Consider the following 24098-nt stretch of genomic DNA (forward strand, 5'->3'; position numbering starts at 1 on the left):
GCCGCTGACTAGATGGGCCCCTGAAACTGCCGTCGCGAAGACGACCACGAGCAACATTGGTGTGAGCGGCTCAGGGGTGTCGAGAGATGTGCGCCGCTTTCTAGCTACCCAGTGGCTGTTACCAGCCACTGTGCCAACTCGCGTCTTATGCATCTTTCACTTCCACCCCTGGAGCATATAGCTCTAACGACTCCTCTCTGGACGGCCAATTAAGGCAAGCCAGAGCTGAGAGTCCTGCGGGGGTCCCCTTGGGGTCCACTCCGACCGACGAAGACACGCCGGAGACGGAGACCCTGACCGACTCTCGGGAGCACTCGGGTCCGTGGGGTCGTTACTTCCCAACAGCTCGCCACAAGCTGCCCTGCATTTTATTCATCATTTTTATTATTATTATTGCGTAAGCAGGCAGGCAGTTGTGACAACTGATATTGCCTGTATCCAGTAATCATTAATAGTTATCGTTGACAAGTAGATTTAATTTTGACTTTATTCAAATAAGGCTAGCATTCCATAAATTTCAAAGGAGGCTAATACACATAGCATTTCGTTGTTTCGTTTTCATTTTAAAATCTCTCACGTCGACTAATAAACAATTTCATTCCAACTCAAACCAAAACAGAATTTAAAAAATGCATTAAAAATCAAACATAGATGCACACATTCCCCGCACCACATGCGTACACACGGAATTCATGAATGAATCGAAATTCAAATTTCGATCGCGCCGATCGAATCGTAAAGTGTGAATACACGTGTCCCAGTTCGGTGGGCGGTGACCCGACGCGACGAGCCCGTGTTGCGACAATCTACACAATGGGTCGCTGTTACCAATAATTACTACGATTCGCAGATCGATGTTCAATACGGTGTGAAAATTGGATCACACTTAACTGGATCAAGCTGAAAATCCTACCAGTTAGTATAAATGCCTTTATGTTTTCCATCATAACAAACTTATTGCGCTTGCTCTAATGGTTACCTATCTTCTAGAGATGCAACGGCTAGTTGTTTGGCCGGATACCGGATACCGGATATTCGGCCTGAAAATCTTATTGTAACACCCTCACAGGGTAACATGTACGCTTCCTAACATCGTATTTAACATCATGTATTTCTATGCATCAATGTACATGTATGCAATAAATGACAATAAACAATAAACATCGGCCGAATATCCGGTATCCGGCCGCCGAATATTCGGCCTTCGGAACCATACCTACATTTCGATTCTTCAGGTGCGCATTGTGCAGGTTTTGACCTGTTGCGTAGTTAACGATCGCAGGGATTCATTTCTGGTTTAGAAATGAGTGCGCGAGCAAGTGAGTGGAATATTTAAATTGTTTTAAAATAAAAAACGGGTACAAAATTATGACCGTGACTGTTTCTTAAATCCAATTTGTTTACTCAGAAACCAAGCAATGTACCCGGCCGGATAGTAGCTCACTATCCGATATCCGGCCGGATATTAAAATACTGGCCGGATAGGCCGGATACCGGATAGTAACCGAATATCCGGTGCATCTCTACTATCCTCATTGCTTGTAGGTATCATTGTTTACGTCTGCTATCTATGTAGGTACCCCAAGTCTGAAATGCTGAGCCGAACGGAGCCGAGTTTGCCCGAAGTCAGGCATCTCCCCACTGCTATTAGTAGTTACCATGAACTCATTTTGGCACGAGTCTTTTAACTATTCTGAATAATAGTAGGTATTAGGCTTAATTGCGTAGGCTGATAAAATTCCTATCGCCCAAGTCTCAATGTCATCAATTTGCATGTCCATAAGGAAGAATCATCGATCTGTGTCTCACAGACCATTGTGCGACGAGGAATAAACTGGTGGCAATGAGGCGTGTGAAAACTGCTCTTAGATTGATTTTATCGTGTCCTGTTTGGCGCTATTATAGGCTTTTTAGGGGAGAGCAGAGATAGCCGTTAAGGGAAAAAGTCGCATGTGTATCGAGATTTTTGCTCTCCGGGACGGAAATGAGACAATTCCCATATTGCATTTAATTGCCGGTTGTTCTACTAACAATTACGCCCTAGAGAGATTTTCAACTTTTAGTGTACAGCGACCTCAATTTCAAGTTATAAATTTCCCGTTGTATTTTCCTTACATGGCGGTCCAAACCAAAATGAGTCATATTAGAACAAGGCCATTTGGCAATTGTAATTGATAGCATGTAACAATAAATTGCCTACATTATTATGCGTGTGCGTTACATTTTTGAGTATGAAAAATGGTGATCAAAAGGATTAAGTTCCCAGTTTCATAACTAATGTTATTCTTTATTCAGGCAAACACAAAGTATAAGCTTTCAGCTACAGCCAAGATACTTATACTGTTAATACAATATGTAGTCAGTATTATAAAATTAAGTACCGAGTACACTTGTATTACACACATTATACATTTTTCGAATTATCTCTAGAATTAAATATACTTATTAAGTATTACAAAAATGTTATAGACAAATGCTCGGAAAAACTCGATCGAGTTGAACTGTACCTAGGCGCTACGAGGCTGCGATCGGAGTTAAGAAAAACTTAACAAAAAATTTAATAAAAACATAAAATGACCCGTAACATTTTATACAATAAATGCTACACATAAGTCTACTTTAAAAATAAGTATCAAATTCTAATACGCATTAACCATTCGAGTACCTTTTTCACAAATATCTGCCTACATCGGTACTTGCAGCAACAATCGTAACTGACCAAAATTGATTCATAGGCCTTTGCAATAAATAAGAATTACGAATTGTCAAATAACAATGTGGACCATTGTACATTAACGGCTTCGTAAAAACCAGAAATATGTCAAATTAATCAAGAAGTGTTGGCGGGCATGTCAACTTGACACGCGTTGAGGTCACTGACATCTGACGTCTTGGACGGAATCATCTCGCAAATAAAAGTAAGTGTTGACTTTGTGTAGTGCTATTAAGGTGTTGCTTTTGTTTTTTGAACACTTGTTCATTTGTTTTCTTGACACTAAAGAGTTGAGAAATATGAGTTTCAACTTCGCTTACTTGTGAATATCGAAAAGATTTTTCATATAAAAATGTGTTTATCAAAATAAAGAGACTGTTCACGTTGCAGTTTCGCAGTTTCACAAAAAAGAACCGCAAGAAACGAGTTTATTTCGTGCTTTTTTATGAATGATACAAATGAACACGCATCCAAAGATAAATTATCACTTCAATTTGCGTCATGGAGAAAAGGAACGTACAATAAAGTGATGGTGACTCAAGAGTCAAGAGTGACTACTTTTTACGACTAGTCATGAAGTGACTCAATTATATATTGAAAGCACAAAATTACAGGACGTTGAAAATGGCCTGAATCGCTTCGAGAAAAGGATGGTACGACCGTGCCTCTTTGTTTTGCTCGACTTGGCGAGGGCACTGCCGTGCCCCTAGATTCAGATTTTAAATAAATTATAGTAACTAAAACTCTACACACCACTGATTAACAGTCCGCCCGACGGTATCGGCCTGTCACTTAGAACAAAATTAATTAATTAGGTAACTGTCAGTTAGAACAAAATTTTGACAGTTCCGAACAACTGACAGGCCGATACCGTCCGGCGGACTGTTTGTGTTGTGACTCAAAATTCTTTCCCTGTAAGAACTAGCCATACAGTGTAATAGAGAAACGAAGTTCAAGTTTAACCAGACTTCGTGAACAAACATTCTTTGTGACTGATTCGTTCCCTCTTCGCATTTTATAACGTGACGGATTGTCCTTAGGGAAGTGAGACTAAAGTGGTACGGTGTTCTTTATAGAATACTAAATACAAGCTTCTGCCTACAACTTCGTCTACGTATAATAAGGGTACAGTACTTCAATAGTAGAGAGAGGGGGGCCTCTCCTTTATTCACCTTGCAGATAATTTCCCCGGGACTCTACTTCCTATCTCTATACCAAATCAGCGGTTGCTTTCGTTCACTGCGAGTGAGTTACTTTCGCATATATAATACTAATATGTAGTAGGGTTACATGAAAATACAGAAATTTTTATTTATTGTTTTTTGACTTGTTTTTAAAGCTAGGTGCTTTCTTATTTCCAGTCCTACATTACATATTTTATGATATTAAGGTGTACGTTTTCGTTTAAATCTCGAAGCAAATACTTAATAGCTTATTTGCGGTTAATAGACTTTACCTAAGAACTTAGCAAGCCTGGTATTTACCGTACTCAAGTTTCCTTAAGATAATCCGGGTCCTTAACGTTGCCGCCGGATAATATCGGGTTATGGAGGTGCTTCGTAGTAATTTACTCGTATGATATATGTATGTTGGTAGATGTTACGTCACAACATAATATGTAGAATAATTGGGCTGTAGCAGAACTAGCAGATAATTTTTAACTAAAGAGATTTATCTTTATTTGGCAAACTTTTACCCCCTTATTCGTCCCACCCCGTCGCCCCCGTACCGCGCAGGCGAGGACTCATATAAGTGGTCGGTCTATAGTTACTGTACCTACAGCATGTCCCCAAGCTCCCCTAGTGCATAATGCATGCAGACCTCCTGGCCGCGTAACTAGCGCGACTAATCCATTGTGCCACGCGCCGACTGCAGTGTCGACGATCTTTTGACAAGGGTATGGTATGTATGACTTGCTTATACTCTGTCCCCTTTTATTCATAATGTTAAATTATATTTTATCCTTTTCTTACAAATGCATAAGTCAAAATGACAGATAATGACAAACGATTATTAGCTAATTGAGGGGGTATGTCTTTAGGTATTTAAATAAAAGTAAACAAAATCTACTCTCAAATGGCTCCTTAAGCCAGTTCAGGGTAGATGAAAACATTATAAGATCAAATAATGCAGAGGTTAAATCAGATCGTTCAGTGACAGATCCAGGCGGATTTGTAATTGGTCGGTCACCAACAAATGCAATAACTACTCGAAAATATACAAATTGTTTGTTTACTTTTATTTTGAGTGAGGAGAAAAAATCTTAAGGAGAGGATCAGCTGGGCCGGGCTACGGTGGAAATAGTTAGCTGGAGGGAAATAACCCCGTTAGGAAGATATTTTGTCCCATATTATGGACAGCATGGTCACTACGCAAAGATTATATATTTGAACCAAGTAAACGTCCGCAATGCAATCTTTATACTTAGTAAAAACTCCACTCTGTAAACCGTAAAGTTAATTAGTAAATACGAATTTTCTAGTGACATGATGTAATTCAGTAGATCATCGGCGTCTCCTGAACGACGTGGTTAATAAGCGTAACTACGCCTAAAATAAATATCCGTTAGTCTCTCTCTACGCACACCTTAAATCAATATAGAGCATTAAGTAAATACAAATTTTGTATTAATAGCAATCACATTGAAGGCGATTTTTCATTTTGTAATAATATTAATAAAAAGTCAAGTATCGTATAATAGTTGTGATTACTTAATTCATTTGTGTTAAGAAAATTAAGCATGTAAATTATATTTCTTGTACAGTCAACTGTATAAATATTGGTGTAGACAACTTACTCAAAAATATGTCCCATAGTTCTTAATTCACTGACATGAGAATTATGGGACATATTTTTGAGATGATTTGTACACCCATATTTTTACAGTTGACTGTAATTAACAATTTAATTAATTGTGATAAGATAACACATACAATCAATTAAGTTAAATGTCGTTAAATATCCAAACAATTGTTTGCAATACACCCGAAACAGTTCAACATACTTGACTAATGACTTCCCCTTTCGAAACAGTTGAAGAATGCATTTTTCATCCGTATAGGTATGTATGTCTGCTTGTCTTAGAAGAAAACTACTGCTTGCAAAATATTAACCTTATTTTGACATGACTTTTATTGTAATTACAAGACTTATTTTATCTTTTCCCAATCTTAAAGTGGCGTAACCGCTTAGATACTAGACTAGAACCTATTACGTTTGTATAATATTGAGAGAGTGTAAGTAATCTTTAATGCCAGAACTGGTAATTATGCCAAAGTAATGTTCTGAAGCACAGCATGGTACGAAAATTATGTGACTTTATTGATACCGTATCGAATCTTCTTTATTCTGACATCGATACTGGTAAAGGTTAGTGAATAATTTTGTTTATGATTTATTTGAAAGTAACGGTAGTGTATGGATATAAGGATCCTGATTTGAATTGACATGGGCGATTAGTTTAAGTTACAGGATATTCGTTACAAAATGAGTGGTGTGCAAATTTATCGTGTTTTCATATTTTGGTACGGTTATAAGCTTATTACTATTAAGCTTACATACAATTACTAAGAAGTGGTCAATAACTGTAGCAGTCACCCTAATTTTTATTCTTTCAAGAACCTGGGTTTTTGGGGCTTAGATTTTATATCTTGAAAAGTGAAGTGCAGAAATAATTAAATGACTTCAAATGTCGTACACGATTGTTATGGATCTAAGTGCGAAAATAGCTCATGATGTACTCGGCATGCTTTAAAATGACTTAACTGCGACTAAAATTGGGAACATGACCGCATCGGATAATAAAACCATTCTATTTTAGTTCTTTCCATACACGTCCTTACAAAACTATTCGGAAGTCGTAAACTGAATGACACAAATACTTCACTGGTGTAATCCAGTCATATTTTATGGAATGAAGAAATAAATATCTCGTTGAAAAATTGCATACAACTTGCAATACTTACTTACATAGGAACTTATTTAATTTCAGTACCTATCTTCACATTTTGGCTATGAGCAAGACACTAGATTTAAGATCTTAGCTTAAAAGCAATGCAAAATTGCGTTCTGTTGTTTATTCTGCTGACATATTACCCTCATTGTATGATATGTATAATATAGGGAGGTCGCGCAGCCCGCACGGCGACTTTTTGCACCAATGCAGTCGCGAAAAGGTCGCGAATGTCGCGATATAATCACGATACTCGCTAGTCGTAGTGGTCATATTATACTCTCGCACACGTAAATACTATTCAGCATCGCTAGAGTCGCGATACAGCATCGATACCGCCACGATACAGTATTGATATATTTGAAAAAAAAAACTGGAATCTTTTTTTTTGCATCGGTCTATAAATGACAAGCTAAAAAAAGCTAATAACTTATCAACTATAAACTATCAAAATGCGAGTGAGACAATCATTGATTTTGCATTGATTAAGCGCTTATTACGGCCATGCGTCGGCGCCGCATCAATAGGTGATAAAATTATTAATTATAATTATTAAAGCTGAAGTGTAAGGCTTGATTAATGGATCCATGATAACAGCGAGTTAACTCGCGCAAGTTGGATGGTGTGGTGCGGGAAAGAACCAGTTTTAGATCTTAATTTATATATTAAGTTAATCAACTTTCGTAGTGTCTTCGTGCCTATTTAAACATTAGGTTAAGATTTATTCAATACCAACAAAACTTATAAACTATAACTTTAACAAACTGTCCATTTTATATTTATTGTTGGTAGTAAATTTGTTTAGTCGTATACAAAGAACAAACACATGTATTAACTCCAAACAAATCTCACTTTAGCTTGATTTTATATTGCCTAACTAAAGTAACACATTTTAACTGTAATATTGACCACTGAGCCAAAATGAGGAAAGTCTCCAATTAATTTGTAATTTATACATAAATACAGGTACATGTCTAAGCAACTATCAAGTAGCTAGTGAGTACGAATCCGGATGTTATAAGTGGAAAAGAATTCTAACCTAAATTTAAAACCTAGCAAGTTAAATACCTACTCCAAAATAAATGAACCAAAAAGTTACTTAATCATTCTCGTATGAAATCATCCTCGACTCGGAACAAGATAATAGTGTTAATTTCGTAAACGGCAGCGTTGTTTAATGGCCACAAAGGGCTGTCTGAACGTCTTTTTAACGTTTCTTCGACACTGCTTTCTATAGTCGATATGCTGTAATCCGCTGCTTACACATGTCTACGCTTGTTAAGAAAGCCTTTTAAAAACTGCCTATTTCCATTAAAGCTGTTACTTTAAATTGAACTTCACTGATTAAAGCTTAACGATGCTTTTACAAGTTCGGTTAAGAATCATTTACCTTTCTGAAAAGATACGGTGACGCTGATAGCAGTTAATTAGCCAATGATGTGGATATTGTATTGTTTGGAAAATGATAGTCACTTATTTTAGTGAAGTTATGCGCAATTATGCTATGATGCAAGAAGTTGTTTAAATAGGTATACTTGCTGCAGGTTGTTATGAATTCCTTTTTATATATGTAGTAGGTATATTTATTTTATCAACTTACATCTTTCGTGATGTTACTTGCTGGCATCCGATTGAACTGAAAGTTGATGACTTATATGTGTATGCGGTTATAACGAAATATTATGAGTTGATGTGGTGATAACAACAGATATTCCAAGAAACTCTTTTATTGAGTAAACTACGCAACCGCGTCAAAATTGTGCCCGTAAGATTCGTGTCCACAAGAATATGTTACCAATGCAAAGAAAACATAAATTCGGAAACAACTAAAAACACATTATAGAAACATCCTCTTATTCATAAAATTAAGCAAACCTCTGTTAAATTACGTCCCTTTCTTACAGACGCAAATGTCAAAATTACGGATAAGAGACAATAGATTATGAACAGCACCAAAAGACTTATAAAATAAGTCAGCTGATAAGTCACTACGGCGCTTTACGTTATGAAAATAGATTGGTCCATGCCTATTTGTCAGATAAAATTTGTCAAGAGATTAATTTAGAGATACTTGTTTCAACCATTTATAAGGCGAATCTGATGCAAATTGTTACAAATCAAAATAAAACATTATCCCAACGGCGCCCGTCAACCATCAAAAATGCAAATGAGCTCGCGAATTACACACTAAATACAGCCGCTGATCGATAAATAATTTATCGATGTAGATTGATCGATGAGCACAGTTTGACTTAATCGTATCGATGTGTCGATAGTCAGAACCGGAACGTGAACAGTCAAACCAAGAAAATAAATCATCAATCAAACAAAAATAGCCTTTATGACGGTTGAATTAAGAACTTTAAAAAAGTTTTATATGTGTGGTTTGGCTAGACATTTTTCTACGCTGTCGTTAATTACTTTATCTCGGTGTCGAATAATTTATCTGAAGAAGATATGATCTTTTACATCTAAATTGGCCGTTAAAAAATTAAATTTATTTTTGGAAATTATCAATGGCAGGCGCCAATCAATGTAATTTTAACTCAATCAAAATTTTATTTATAGGTGCCTCAACGGTCTATAGACGGTATATAGATATTTATGAATAAAGATTCGAATAAAATCATAATTTATAGTTGACAATTTTAAGCTGACGGTTTAGAACTACGAGCTTTCAGCTATAGTTATATATATATATATATATATATATATATATAGGGTAGAAATTTTACTGGGGGCAGCTATTAGATCATATTATTATGCTTATGACGGCTTAGACGCGAAAATGGTCTTAGGTCACTTTAAGGACAATTGACATTTATAGAATTTGGCTAAGACAAAATCGTCAATTCTGTCAATGCGAATCGATTCCATTTCTATTCAGGATCAAAATTTCCATAGAGTTAGGGCACTAGACCTCACAATAAAAATATATACAGCGTTTGCTATACACTTATACCTTTATCAATAAATAAGTTTAATTGCGTAAAATTTTTCGCAGTTCCGCAATTACGAGTAGGTAACTTAATAATAGTTCTCAATGATATACCTAATCCATAAGAATTTATTATAGGTATCAATCTTGTGTATCTATATGTTACTCGCTACCGACAAAGTTATTCGAATAACTATCATAAGTACCCAATACGCGAACTTGAGCCAAATCCAGACCACACATGTCGCCATGATAACTGAACAGAACATATTGTAGAACATACTGTTTATAAATATTGCTTCGAATATTGTCACGACACTGCTAACTCCTTATAAGGATTGAGTCAATAATTATGCACGTAAGTGTAATTCGTGGCATTTGTTCAGAATAACAATCTCTATGCAATGAAGACACAATAGGGGCTTTATTGCCTCGTTTCCCTATGTTCCCAGTGCTCCGTCAAAATGTCATCCTACGAAGCGACTGAGGGCCCGATTCGGATTTTGAAATAGACATCTATTAGATATCTTTTAGACATCAGCAAGATACGATAACGATATATTTAAGATCTAACCTGTCAAATTTCACATTTGCGCGATTCTGGAGATACGTACTCTTGAACGATTTCCACTGGATATGACATAGAGATATAATTCACATCTAATAGATATCTTACTACTCTATCTAACATAAAAGAGACATTGTATTGGTTGCCCGAATTGCGCTGCAAAAGAGAACTAGTTGATATCTAACTATAACGTATCTAGAATGGTTCTAGTACGTGTCGTCTCTTGTGAATATCTTGAAGTTCGAATACGGCAGTGAATCTACCTACGGCCACGAATGAGTGGGTACAGAGACTGATGGTACGGTATGCTAAACTTTATACAAATAGTTGTAAATGCCACAATAATCTACACATAACAGTCCATTCTCTACAACAATTATTTGAGAAAAATTGTCGGTTTAATACTTTAAAATTTCTACAAATGTTCCAGGCTCGCCACAAACTTTTACGTGCATAAACTGACACGATAGATTTGAATCATTTTACAAACATAGGTTAATAAAGCACTGACCCGTCTGCGCACAATTTCTATGCAAGGGGGTGCGTTATCTCTTCAGGTTAGGTACTGTATAAACATAAAATACACTATAAAAGTCTAAATAATGATTAGCGCTTCTATTTGTAGCTTTATTTTATTTGGCTTTGCACTGGTTAGCAATTCACAAAAGCCGGAGACAACTCCATCCCATTCCAACTATTCGTGAATGGAGCCAAATGTACAGGAAATGTAATCAATTACCATGCTCCTCGAACAGCGACAACTCGAACAAGTCATTTGTCAAGTCATTGTGCTATTTGGGAATCGCGATTGAATCGGCGAGTACTTGAAGCTAGTAAATCCGATGACAATACGGTGGGCGCGGTAACCGAAAGCACTAAATCTTAATGAAGCTGATTGAATTAAGTAGTTTACATCATTCCGATCACTTGTGCTTTTCGGAATAGTAGTTTTTTAGCAGGTTAGTTTCTGATGAGTTTAGTTTCTGAGCAGGACAGGGCCAGATAGCCTGGAAAAGCTCCTTATTACTGGCCGCATGGCAAGGAAGCGTAGGGGTGGACGTATGGCCACGCGTTGGGCGGACAGAATAACGTCAGAGACAAACGCCACATTGCAGGCTAGCATGCACTGGGCCCAAGACAGAGCGGCTTGGAGAGCGCTGGTGAAAAGTGTCCACATTCGTCACGTCCCTCAGCCATAAGGATACGACAAAGAAGAAGAAGATGAAGTTTTTTATAGAGACATGGACACGATAGTACTTACTGCTACATATTGTGAAGATACTCGGCTAGATAGGTAAGTACCGTAAAATCAGGTAACTTTAGTCCACAACTTACAACTATGGTCCAAATTCAAGTTCCAAGGATTTTTTCATATTATGTTGAGTAGGTATATAATATAGAAATGCATATTATTAGTGTATCTAAGCTCCAAAATAAATTTAACAAGTACCATATATCATAACGGCTCGTTAAGAATCAACTTTAAAAACTGGACCATAGTTGTAGGTACTTAAGGACTTATATAGTTACGGTTAATTTTACAGTACTCGTATAGTTTCCTGAGCCACAGAACCCACAGAGGCCCTTATAAATGCCTCCTACAATTTAATTTACCTCATACGGTTCCAATTCAAATACCTTATAGCTTTGTCGCAGACTGTAACAAGTGTAAGATTCAAACAAGGTAAGCATGTTTTGCTAATCGTGGAAAGTAAAGCTAGTTCCTCATATTTCACTAAGTAATAATTTAACAAGTTTACCGCTAGTATTGAAAGTAACAAATAACTTCAAATTACTAAACATTTGTACCTTATCCGTTGACCGTCACCAATAAGCAACCTTGTCACCGTAATCACCTGTTCAATCTTTATCTAGTTTAGCAAAGTAACGATTATCTAAATGGGCAATTATTTATGCGTTCTGTCGAGTTACACAATTGATTTAAACAGGGCAATAAATACATTTGAGCAACGCTGGCACCCTTCATGGTAATGAGCGTAAAAGTGGGAAAGTGTGAATGGGACTGAGTAGAGCTAGTAATGACGTGGAATGGACATAAGGCCACGCATTTTGTCACATTATTATACTTATGTTTTTTTTTAATCCGACAACTCATTTACAATAAAAAAGCACTGTGATTGAAATAAACTAACACAATAGTTTACCTATTTTTTTGTACTTTTGTTGTTTCTAAGAAAATGTACTGTTCTACAAAATGATCTCACTGTTTTCAAATTGTCACATCCTTCATTGCTCCTAACTAAACAATTATATAAATTTTGAATCGGAACGTTCACAAACCTAGGTACCTATTATTTCAAATTTATGACACGCATTAGACCTACTTTTAATCACTTGGCAAACCTTTTAGAGGTAAATACATCCTCTACTAAAGCCAAATAAAGTAATCGACACTTCGACACCTAAAAGCTACCTTCTCCTTACATCACTTTACTCCTGATTTTTAACAATTTACATATTGTTAAGATACGTACATGTTTAATTGTATATAGGAGAGGCAAGATGTCAGGACACAGCTTTTTCTTAAACATTCCGGGAGCCAGGATTGAAAAGACGAGGGCAGAAGGAATTACGCCAAGTGAAAAAGAATGCGTCGTATAAGGAAGGAATCAAAAGATTGGCCCAAAACAAGAAAGAATTGGCGATGCCACTGATAAGAGACTGAGGTACGTTATGATGGTGATGAGAAACGTACAAAATCCGGGACTCCATAAATTTATAATTTCTTGGTGTTGACATGGAATCGGACCCGCCGATCCGGGCCGCCCACCACAACACGGTCCGAGTCATTCATAAATATCACCACGCAGTTATGCAATTCAGATTAACTGCGTTAAACACTGAGAAATTAAAACGTTAATCTGATGAATAAATAAGAATTTGCAGTAAACGTCTGTGGAAGTGTAGTTGTACGTATTTTATTGGGCGAGTGACTTGCGAGATCCCATCGTTGAAATAAATACTTACGCCCCAATTCGAACTTTAAGATACGTCAGTTAATAGATCTCGAAAAGATATGGAGTAGATATGTTATGCAGTGTCAAATGTGACATTTCTTCGAACAAAAACGTCACTTTTGACACTGACACATCTAATCCATATTGTTTCTAGATCTATTAATTGACGTATCTTAAAGTTCGAATAGGGCAGTTACTGATTAATATGTATTGTGTATAATTGTCGACCTAATTCTGAATGTAGGTTATGGTCTTGTCTCTTTGAGATTTGATATTACTTTGTGGTTATGGTATCAAAATACAAAATTGTAAAACGGCCAATCCGCACTGCGTGAATTAAAAATACATAATTTTCAAACTAATAAAATACAAATTTGGTAACTTTAAAGTAGTTACTCGTATTTCTTTATAATACGAAATGAATACTTCTTCGATATCCTAGTTTCCTGTAGTTGCAGGTGGGTTTAATCGTCTAAATTATCTTTAGCTTGTTACCGTATATATACTATAGTACGACTTCATAATTAGTTAAGCGTATTGGGAAACGACTATCAAAGAAAAACTAACAGGACGGCAAAAATTTTAATGAAAATGTTATTTAGACACAGAGGTTGAAGTACGAGTATAATGGTGTAAAGTAACATTTAACAGACAATATTGATCGATTTAATTTAGTCCGAGTTGAAGCATTTTAAAATATGATCAAATCTATTTCGTGGCTCGTGGTCCATGGTAAAATTGGCTGAAGATCCAAAAATATTTTAATAAACAGGTGTTATGTATGAGATCGTATGCCCTACGTGTGGAAAACAAAAATATCACGATCTGAAAATACATAATTCCAAAGCACGAGCTGTAGGGCTAATACGGTAGACTCTTTATCATTTGTCACCATGTCTGTCACGTTCTAACAAATACGTAAGTGCAAAAGTGACGCATGTCATGACAGGGTGATAAAAATGCGACCATGATACCGATTCTGAAGTGTTTTTAATTTCGTTTCCCACCATGACAAGCGTCCAAATGTAAATTTTATAAACTCGAGTGTCAAACAGCATGTATTTCAGTACTTACATTACAAAGACGCAGAACAGAAGGGCCCCCTGACAAGCCATGTTGGCACGGTTTCACAAAGGTATCACCATAACAGTGTATCACTATTTCAATGGCACGTCAAAAAAACACTGAGTCATACGCCGATTTAGCACTTTATAGTTGATTGAACTTTGGTAAATTGTAAATTTTTTATGAACTGTCAATATTTGAATAGGCAAAACTATTGTTATGAAAAACCTTTAATGAAGTACTTTTGGGTGCACAAAAAATGTCTGATTTGGTCGGATGATAACGTGAATTGAGTGTTATTAGAATTTGGATCACGACACTGTGTGGAAAAACTTTATATTATAAGAATCAAGTCATTCTTATATTTTTTTGACTTAAAAGTTTCTTGTTGTGTTTTAATTGTTCTGGTTTCCCATTAGGGAGTGTATTTCTGTTTGTCTTCATCTTCATGCAATGTCATCCTGGCTCCGATTCTGTGCTCAATATTCATTCGGGAACAATCTGCAAGTAAAGGAAACGGGGAGAATTATTTATAGATACTATGTAGATTTGAAAACGTTTTAGTGCTATTTTTATTACTTTGTTAGTAAACAAGGGATGTAGCGACGATTATTGTAATGAAATATTTACCTAAATTCATAAATTTGTAAGAAAGTGTGTTGAAAAACTAAACGCTCTACCTACTGAAATATATTTTTACGCCCTACAATTTTACTAGGCTCATAGATATCCTGATAACATATAATTTGCATAGGAATTTCCTGATGGAATGATAAGTAGTAGTGCGATAAGGAAATCGGCGCTTGAAGCTGATTGCGATACATTTGAGTAGTCCTAGTTATCTTGAGTATCTGGATTGGAAACTGTCTAACGTATCTTGTTTTTTACCGTTCATCTTCTTGACACTACACTAAAATTATACAAGCGGAAGTATTCACAGGCATTTTTACTATAAGCATTTGTATTTGTTGTGCTTTTTGTTTGTTTTTGTTAATGTAATTTGTTTACCTACAGTATTTACAAAAAACAACCACATAAAAAAATTCTTACATATAAAATTTACTTCTATGTAATTAACTTGTAATGTTGTTTTAAATATTTTGGGACCCATGGCAAATGTATATTCTGGCTAGAATTTTATTTATTTATTTAATCTTTTGTGCACACAAAACAAAAAGTGTAAATGAGGGATATACATATACACCACCACAATAAATATAAATAAATAAATATTAGGAGGACATCTTACAAAGATCAACCTATAGCGGATGGCGCTGGAGCTAATATACGGCGTTGCATGAACAAGAGATTTCCTTTGGCAGGATTGGTCCTTAGGACCCAGGGATGGATTCAAGAAGTGGAGCCACCGAGATTTTTGATGTAAATTTTAGGGGGGGGGGGCTCTCGACTTGATCTTGATATCTGTATCATTTAAGCTACTAGGTCAAGTTTGGTATCGTTTCCGTGTAAATCGGGGGTACCGAATTCGTTTCTGATATCATAATGACACCATTCTGAGGTAAAAACATATAAAACATGGAAAAAATACTTTTTTTTAATTCCTCTTCACGCTTAAACTGCTGAACTAATTTAGTTAAAATTTGGTACAGAGATAGTTTGAGTCCCAGGGAATAACATATCATACTTTTAATCTCAATAATCATACCTTAAGGGTGTGAAAAGTGAGGAGGAAATTTGTATGGGGATTCAATAACCGCTGAACCGATTTAGATAAAATTTGGTATAGAGATCGTTTGAGTCCCAGGGCAGAACATAGGATAGTTTTTATTCCAAAAACAAATACCTTAAAAATGAAAGGTAAGGTGTAGGATTGTATGGGAAATCAATAAACCCTGAACCGATTTCGATGAAATCTATGTCTACATCTTTGATTTAGTAGAAAATGATACTAAACTTGACTTAGAACCTATACTTAAAGAATTAATAACCTCAAACGTCGCAGACGCTTAACCCCCCCCCCCCCACCTGCATCAGAAATCTGGGTGGCTCCACTTCTTAAATCCATCCTTGGGTCTAAGGACCAATCCTGCTAAAGGAAATCTCTTATTCATGCAACGCCGTGGTGACCTTTTTGTGCTCTGAGCAAACACAACTACTAGCCCCAACCTAAGCAAAGCTTGTACTAAGGGTGCTAGGCGATATACATACTTATATAGATAAAGACATACTTATATACATAGAAAACACCCCTCAGGAACAAATATTTATGTTAATCAATATATGTAAAAGAAAAAGGCTAACATATATATTATTATGTAGTAGGTATTAAGAGTCTTCGGATTAAGTTCTATCCCATCAAAAACATAAATGTAAAAAAGGAGAGCCAAGTTCAATACAAAAATTATGCTTGGCTGTGGGGTTCGCCGCAAAAAGAATGGAGATCTAAATGAGTGCCAAGTTCTATGCAAAATCCAAATGTGTATTTATAGGAACAAAATAACATTATAAACAAGTATTAAACTCTATTTCTTTGCTTTATTGGATACCTATAACAATTGCTGTTATTTAAAAAAAATGCGAGATCTTAAAGCAGGTTAGATTTGACTTGGCCAGTTTTCATTACATCAGTCATTTTATAAAGTTATTCAACATATATATTTTGTAATTCTGATAAAAACTGGCCAAGCCAAATCTAACCTACTTTAAGATCTCACATTTTTTTAAAATAACAGCAATTGTTATAGGTATCCAATAAAGCAAAGAAATAGAGTTTAATACTTGTTTATAATGTTATTTTGTTCCTATAAATACATATTTGGATTTTGCATAGAACTTGGCACTCATTTAGATCTCCATTCTTTTTGCGGCGAACCCCACAGCCAAGCATAATTTTTGTATTGAACTTGGCTCTCCTTTTTTACATTTATGTTTTTGATGGGATATCAATACTTTTGTAAAGAAAACTAGGCAGGTATTGAGATTTAATGTTTTTTCTTGTGTTTCCGCTGCATGTTTTTTACTTCTGTTCTTTGTATTAATTATGTGGTGCCGCGCGCCGCCAACGACACACCGTTGGCCGGTTGTTTAGCGCGTATTACAGGTTTTTTGTATGGGGACCCCCTATTTTTTAACTTTTTTTAGTTTTAGATTTTTTCCTACGCTTGCACACAATTACCGAGCTGGATTCCAAATTTCATCCTTCTAGGTCATCTGGAAGTAGGTTAGGTTTAGGTACTATATGTCAGTCACAATAAAAAAGAAATTTGTATGGGGACCCCCCCCCCCCCCTATTTATTAACTTTTTTTTGTTTTTAGATTTTTTCCTACGCTTACACACAATAACCGAGCTGGATTCCAAATTTCATCCTTCTAGGTCATCTGGAAGTAGGTTAGGTTTAGGTACTTATATGTCAGTCACAATAAAAAATGGCTTTTTTGTATGGGGACCCCCCCTATTTTTTAACTTTTTTTATTTTTAGATTTTTTCCTACGCTTTCACACAATAACTGAGCTGGATTCCAAATTTCATCCTTCTAGGTCATCTGGAAGTAGGTTAGGTTTAGGTACTTATATGTCAGTCACAATAAAAAATGGTTTTTTTGTATGGGGACCCCCCCTATTTTATAACTATTTTTTATTTTTAGATTTTTTCCTACGCTTTCACACAATAACTGAGCTGGATTCCAAATTTCATCCTTCTAGGTCATCTGGAAGTAGGTTAGGTTTAGGTACTATAAGTCTGTCAGTCAGTCTTAAAATTTACGACTTTTTGACCTTCATATCTTTATAACCGTTTGAGCTAGCTTCATGAAATTTGGGCTTCTAGATGTCCTTATGGATATAATTAAACACACGTAGTTTTATGTGTTTACGTTAAAGATGTTTTGAGTTATAGAAGGGTCAAAAGTGGCACCAAGTGGTTCGTGTAATATTACACTTGGCGCTGGCTAGCCAGTTCCTTTGCTTGAACTTGGCTTGACACGCTGCCGCGTGTCTAGATTGCTCTAATTCATTTCTATGTATTTCTGTCGTTTATTTCATTTCGGTTTAATATCATCTTAGGTATAAAATGAAATAAGGGTTTCAAAATCCCGAAAACTATAAAGAAAAGTCTAGTCCTTAATAAAAGCTTCACTTTAAACGACTGGCTGAATAGGAACGTGCGCACGGCGCGGCTAAAAATAAAAAAAAAACTCAAGAACTGCCAATGATCGATCAAATCCTGACATGAAACAAATAACAGTTTGTAAATCGTGCATGGATGTAACTGGCCAGTTATGTCAGCGCACTGATGATCTTTATCGGATCTTGTAGATAGGGTACGATAAACTACCAACGATTTTGGGCCCTTTGACTGATGATGGCGCTAATGTTCCAAGGAATCGGAATGGGCGGTTCAAAACAGAAAAGAGCAAAGAACGGCATCAGTAATTTTTTGCGATGATTTTTCCAGTGCATTTGTAGGGGAGACCGAGGTGAGTTGTGACAGAGGAGCGTTGTGATATCGTTGATTTTTTTGAATTTATTAACTCAAAACAAGGTCGCAATAGCGCGCGTTTGTTAGTTCAAGTTACGAGCTAACAAACGCTCGCTAACAGTCATTAGACTTCAAAAAATCGACAATGTCACAACTCTCATCTGTCATAACTCATCTCGGTCTCCCCTATATTTGGTGTATAGACGTCAAAAATGCTTTACATAAACTAGAAAATGTCGTATATCAATCAATCAAAGCATTTATTTTCAGGCTACTAAGGCCCATAGATACATACCTTGCAAACTAAGATCTATAGGTATACAATAATAAAAATCTAAAAATAACAACAGGGATCGATCACGCATTTTGGTTGGTGTTGTTGGTGGTTGGTAGGTTTAGTAACTTAGTAATGTTAACTACTTCGGATTGGTAGAGACCTAAATGATTTTATTATCTGTATTATGTTGTTTTCCATACTTAAAATTAACTTGTTTTACAGTATGTATTTTGACTGTATTCGATCACAATAAAATTATTATTTCATATAATGTTCCCTCCGGCCGTTTTGGCAACCAAGTTTCGCAACCAGTTGTTGAAAAATAAGAAATAATCTTGTTACGCAACTAGTTGCCCAAAAAGAAATTCTATTCCTGATCCACAACTACCGTAGATGACAGTGGAGTTTCGCAACCAGTTGTCGGAAAGGAATTAAATGTTTTTGTTTACAACTGGTTACAAAATAAGACTTTCATATCTCATTTCACAGCTAGACATTACGTGACATCTAGAATATCCTAAAATCACCTGGAACGAGCGTTTGCAGTCAACATTGCGGAGTAGGGGAAAATGGGTGGACACAAGTATTTATATGCCCCAACAACCGCACCGATTTCGACGCCCGCCACGCACAGGATATTGCTGATCTGCTTAGGTTCTCGTTAGAGATGGTGAATTCCGTGGTGTCAAATATGTTAAGCAATGTTGTGGACTAAAATATTTTTTTATAAAATATTAACCTGTACGCGTTATTTTGTATTTTTTGTGAAATTTAGTAAATCGCAGCCATGGTATTTGTACTACCACTCAACTAGGGGGCTGTCCATAAATTACGTCATCGATTTTTGACGATTTTTGAGCCCCCCCCCCCTAAAATCATCCAAAAATCATGCTTCGAATGGCCCCGTTTCCTCCTACGTCATGCTACCATCATCCGATGTCCAGACCCCACCGCCCTAATTTGAAATGACGTAATTTATGAATAGCCCCTAGGTAAGTTTTATAGCTTATTTATCTGGCTTTAATTATTAAAGTCAGATATATAGCTATTTTTAGCTAAATTAGCTAAAAAATCATGATTATTTTTATTTGACTAAGAATAACTTATTCCCATTAAATTTTCTCATCTACGAATTATTCCAGACAAAATTATTCCGGACGAATTATTCCAGAATAAAATAACCGTGATTTTATTCTTGCAAATTCTTATTCAAATAATGATTTTATTCTTGAATGCCCAACACTGTATGTAAGTACTTTTATATGTACATTTGTTTTTGAAGCCCTGGAAACTAGCCACATTTTCTCTAAGTGTCTGAGCTCTATTCTTCGTTGGCAACTGGATGTCAAACAGGAATAGAATTTCTTTTTAGGCAACTAGTTGCCTAACACGATGATATATTCTTTTTTGACAACTGGTTACGAAACTTGGTTGCCAAAACGGCCGGAGGGTGCCAATCAATAAAAAAGCTACTAGAACACATTCCACAGCTTCATAGAACTATTTGGAGCTAATTAAATTTAATGGCAACCAGCGTATCCTAGTTTAAATGGTTAGCGACCGGAAGACTTCGCTACCGTGGTCTACGGGAAACATTAAACCAAAACGTGACTACGGCATTCCATTTTATTATATTATTACTGCTTTTTTACCTTAAAAAGAGTTTTCACAACTGAGTGTAAGTCATTTCTTGTATGTAACAGGCAGATACGAGTAGCAACACATAGCGAATTGGCGATAAAAATATTATATTATTATTAATATTGCTAGTTTTCAAATTGCGACTTACATCATTTGGATGATAAGGTACCTATACCTACCTACTACTTTGGTACTTACTATCTTGACAAAATTTTCTTTATACTCGTATACACTTTGCATCTTTAGGTAGGTACTTAAATAAAAGTAATCAAATAATTTGTACATTTTCGGGTAGTTTTAACATTTATTGGTTAACCGACCAAATACAAAACCGCCTGGATCAGTCACTGAACGACCTGACTTTAACCTACAGTATTTGATCATGTAATGTTTTCATCTACCCTCAACTGGCTTAAGGAGCGATTTGAGGATAGCTTTTTTTTCTACTCGGGTACTTTTATCTGTCATTTACATAGTCACGAACGAACATATAAGGGCATACATTATTAATACTCCTTAAAAGTCTATAGTCTATTGCCCAAAAAAGCACTTGTATCGTTTTAGAGACATTACGATACGGTAAGCTAGTGCAGGGTAGCAGGTGGCACATACCGGTACATTGCTACCAACGTAACAAACGATTGAATGCATACGGTTTTTATTAAAAAAGAAACAAGTTTGTACTGAGTTCATTGCTACCAACATAATAAAAAATACTTTTATACCCTACAGCACCACGACCCTGGTGCGGTGCGGTAGTGTGTAACGGCTTTAAAAAAAACATAACCATAGACATTACTAGTTTGTTTCTCGTTTCCCGCCTTTCCCGGTAATTTCTTGTTCTTTGAGTACTTTGCGTTACTATTTGTTTTGCGTTCATAAAAAGTGTTGAAAATGGACAAAGAGGACTACATTGTTTCTACACCTGAAGAAATATCCGCTGCAGCACAAGCAGCGACCGAAAATTTGTTGCCTAAGTACTAAATCTCAGCACCTATACGACAAATCTTATGAGAAGTGCATGGCGTGGAGATTGGAGCACAAAACTTCGTCATTCTCTGAAAACGTCTTTGGTGTATTTTCAAAGACTAATTGGAAGCACCGGATCAGATCTATCTTTTAAGCAAGGTTGGTATAATGTTATAAAAATTTTTGATACACATTTTTAGGGTACACAGTACAACGAGCTATATTTATGTACATTTTATATTTTTGCATTGAAACTGAATATTATTTAATTCTCCTTTTTCTTGTTACAGGTTGCAGTAATATTTGGTATTATAGGTGCTTGTCGCAGACAAGAGCTACATACATATGTATAGTAATACCTACTATCCAAAATTTACATTGACATTTTCATAAATAAAATTTTGTTTATATTTTTTTGTATTTTATTTAATATTGCCTACTCATAGAAAAAGCATTGTATGCAACGTTGTATAAGTAGTCAAAAAATGCTCATGGCGTATTTATTAACAATGTTCGCCTTCGGCTCACATTGTTACCCACGCCACTCACATTTTTTGACCCCTCTTATAAAACTGTTGCATAAAATACTATTGTTTAAGTAGGTACTTTTATTCATGGTATAATAATATACTCCTCCGCCTGGTACTCTCTTCCCGTCTTTTCGTGGTCACGTGACTAACACAAGCCTACGTCATCATGCGACAGCGCTATATGATAATATGCGATAGCGCTATAGGTATATAACGGCCATGTTATTGTGACGTAGGCTTGTGTCACTCTGGGAAGAGAAGACCATGTTTTATTAGACTATGCTTTTAATATTTAAATACCTAAAGATAGAGTATAAGCGTTTTTGTTTCCATAGAATTCGTGTCGATCGAAGGGTTAACAGTAAAAAAGCCCATTTAAGTCTGCACTAAAAAAACGACCGTAATTATACCATGTCAGTGAACAGTAGCTACTTAATAGGCGACCGATTGACTCATAAATGCCAAAAAAACACAACAATTGATTACTTTGCTTATATAAAAACTAATAATCGATTCTATTGTTCATTAAAACTTGATTTGATGGTCACTGTTATTGTATCAATTGATTTATAAATACTGCAATAATTATCGCTTTTAAACACTGTAATATATTTAGATCATGTTTTGATATTTAGTCGAAGGACCCTCACTCTAGTAAAAATGTCAATTTACGATGTTAATTAAAATTTCACGGAGTTTTACAAAGATCATAATTATTTTGTATGTGGTAGGTACCTTTGCACCAATTATACTACTCTTTGCTTTGCACCATGTTACATGTTTTTGTTAAGCTACTTCTTTGGTTTACGGATAACATGCCTTTTAGCAATATGTACCTATATTGTGCAAGTATTATGGCACACCTTGACGGGTCACAGAAAAAAATATTTAACGGGATGATATTTTGGATAGTGTTCTTTTAATTTGTAACCACTTAAAAATCGCAGCGATCATTTGTAGTATAATTATGGAAGTTACAAAACACAACCTAGGTCTAATTCCATGCTTTTTAAAACGTTACTCCGTATCTCGGATAGGTGGTCTGCGTCAGCTGACAGCGTGCAGACGATCCGATCCGACAGCTGACACGACAACTTGATGGCGGCGGGATATTCCTGGATTAGACCGCTTTCGTAATTTGCGATATTGACGCCATTTTCAACGGTAAACGACCCTATCGTTTACCGTACGTACATACCGTACGTTAAATACGTAGTTTAAATAGATGTGGAGTAAACTATTTTGTCTTAATGTGATTTTGAGATTCTCCTTTGAGAACTATTATGATAATCCTAAAAGTTTTGAACGATTCACGGTTACTTCCACTTGACTTATATCGACTGGGATAAGAATCGTGATTACCTTTTGAATTATTTTCGAGCTCCCGATATTTCGACTCAGTTACAAGCATTTTCTTTACGGGTAATACAAAAGGTAATCATGGTTCATATCCCGGTATATAAGTCATATGAGTATCCTAGTTCGGCTTACGTTCTGAGAGGACACAGTCATGTAAATATCTTTACCTCAAATAGCACCCATAATCTAGGTGAAGGATTCAAAATAAAATATGACATCATGAATTCATAATTGAATTATGTAATGGACTTAAGTAGGTACCTACTATTTACTTATTATTTACAATAACTTGTAAGTACTTTCCAGTATACTGGACTGTATATTAGAGTATCCGATTTTTACATTCGTATATCAAACCGTATCTGAAAATTGTCTGTTATTCTGATGAACTGATTATATGATAATTAATACGCATTTGCATAAATTATAATTAATTAATAAACTCCAAATAATGGAATCTGATTAACATAACAAAACAATTTATGGTCAGAAGTAATTATGATAATCCATTGCAGAAATGAATCCAAATACGATTCTTTTAATATTTTTATGAGATATCTCCATATTTCGTCTCGTAAGTATAACGTTTTCGGCCCTACCTAATGCCCGTTTAGCGATGAAAATGAAAATGACAGTCATTCCAACTCCCACGCATTGTATGACGAAGAAC

At 35.7% G+C, this 24098-nt stretch overlaps 1 protein-coding gene across 1 annotated transcript in view; it reads right to left on the bottom strand.

Moving 5' to 3' along the window:
* The window catches only part of LOC134672000 (thrombospondin type-1 domain-containing protein 4-like), a 206275-nt gene that overhangs the window by 161490 nt on the left and 20687 nt on the right, over positions 1-24098 (bottom strand). The window contains exon 2 of the mRNA XM_063529899.1: positions 14224-14715. Coding sequence (XP_063385969.1) covers positions 14224-14264 — 41 coding nt within the window. The 5' untranslated portion in view covers positions 14265-14715. The remainder of the gene's footprint in view (positions 1-14223; positions 14716-24098) is intronic.

The sequence above is a fragment of the Cydia fagiglandana genome, chromosome 16 (genome assembly GCF_963556715.1).
Source record: "Cydia fagiglandana chromosome 16, ilCydFagi1.1, whole genome shotgun sequence".
Classification (NCBI taxonomy): domain Eukaryota; kingdom Metazoa; phylum Arthropoda; class Insecta; order Lepidoptera; family Tortricidae; genus Cydia; species Cydia fagiglandana.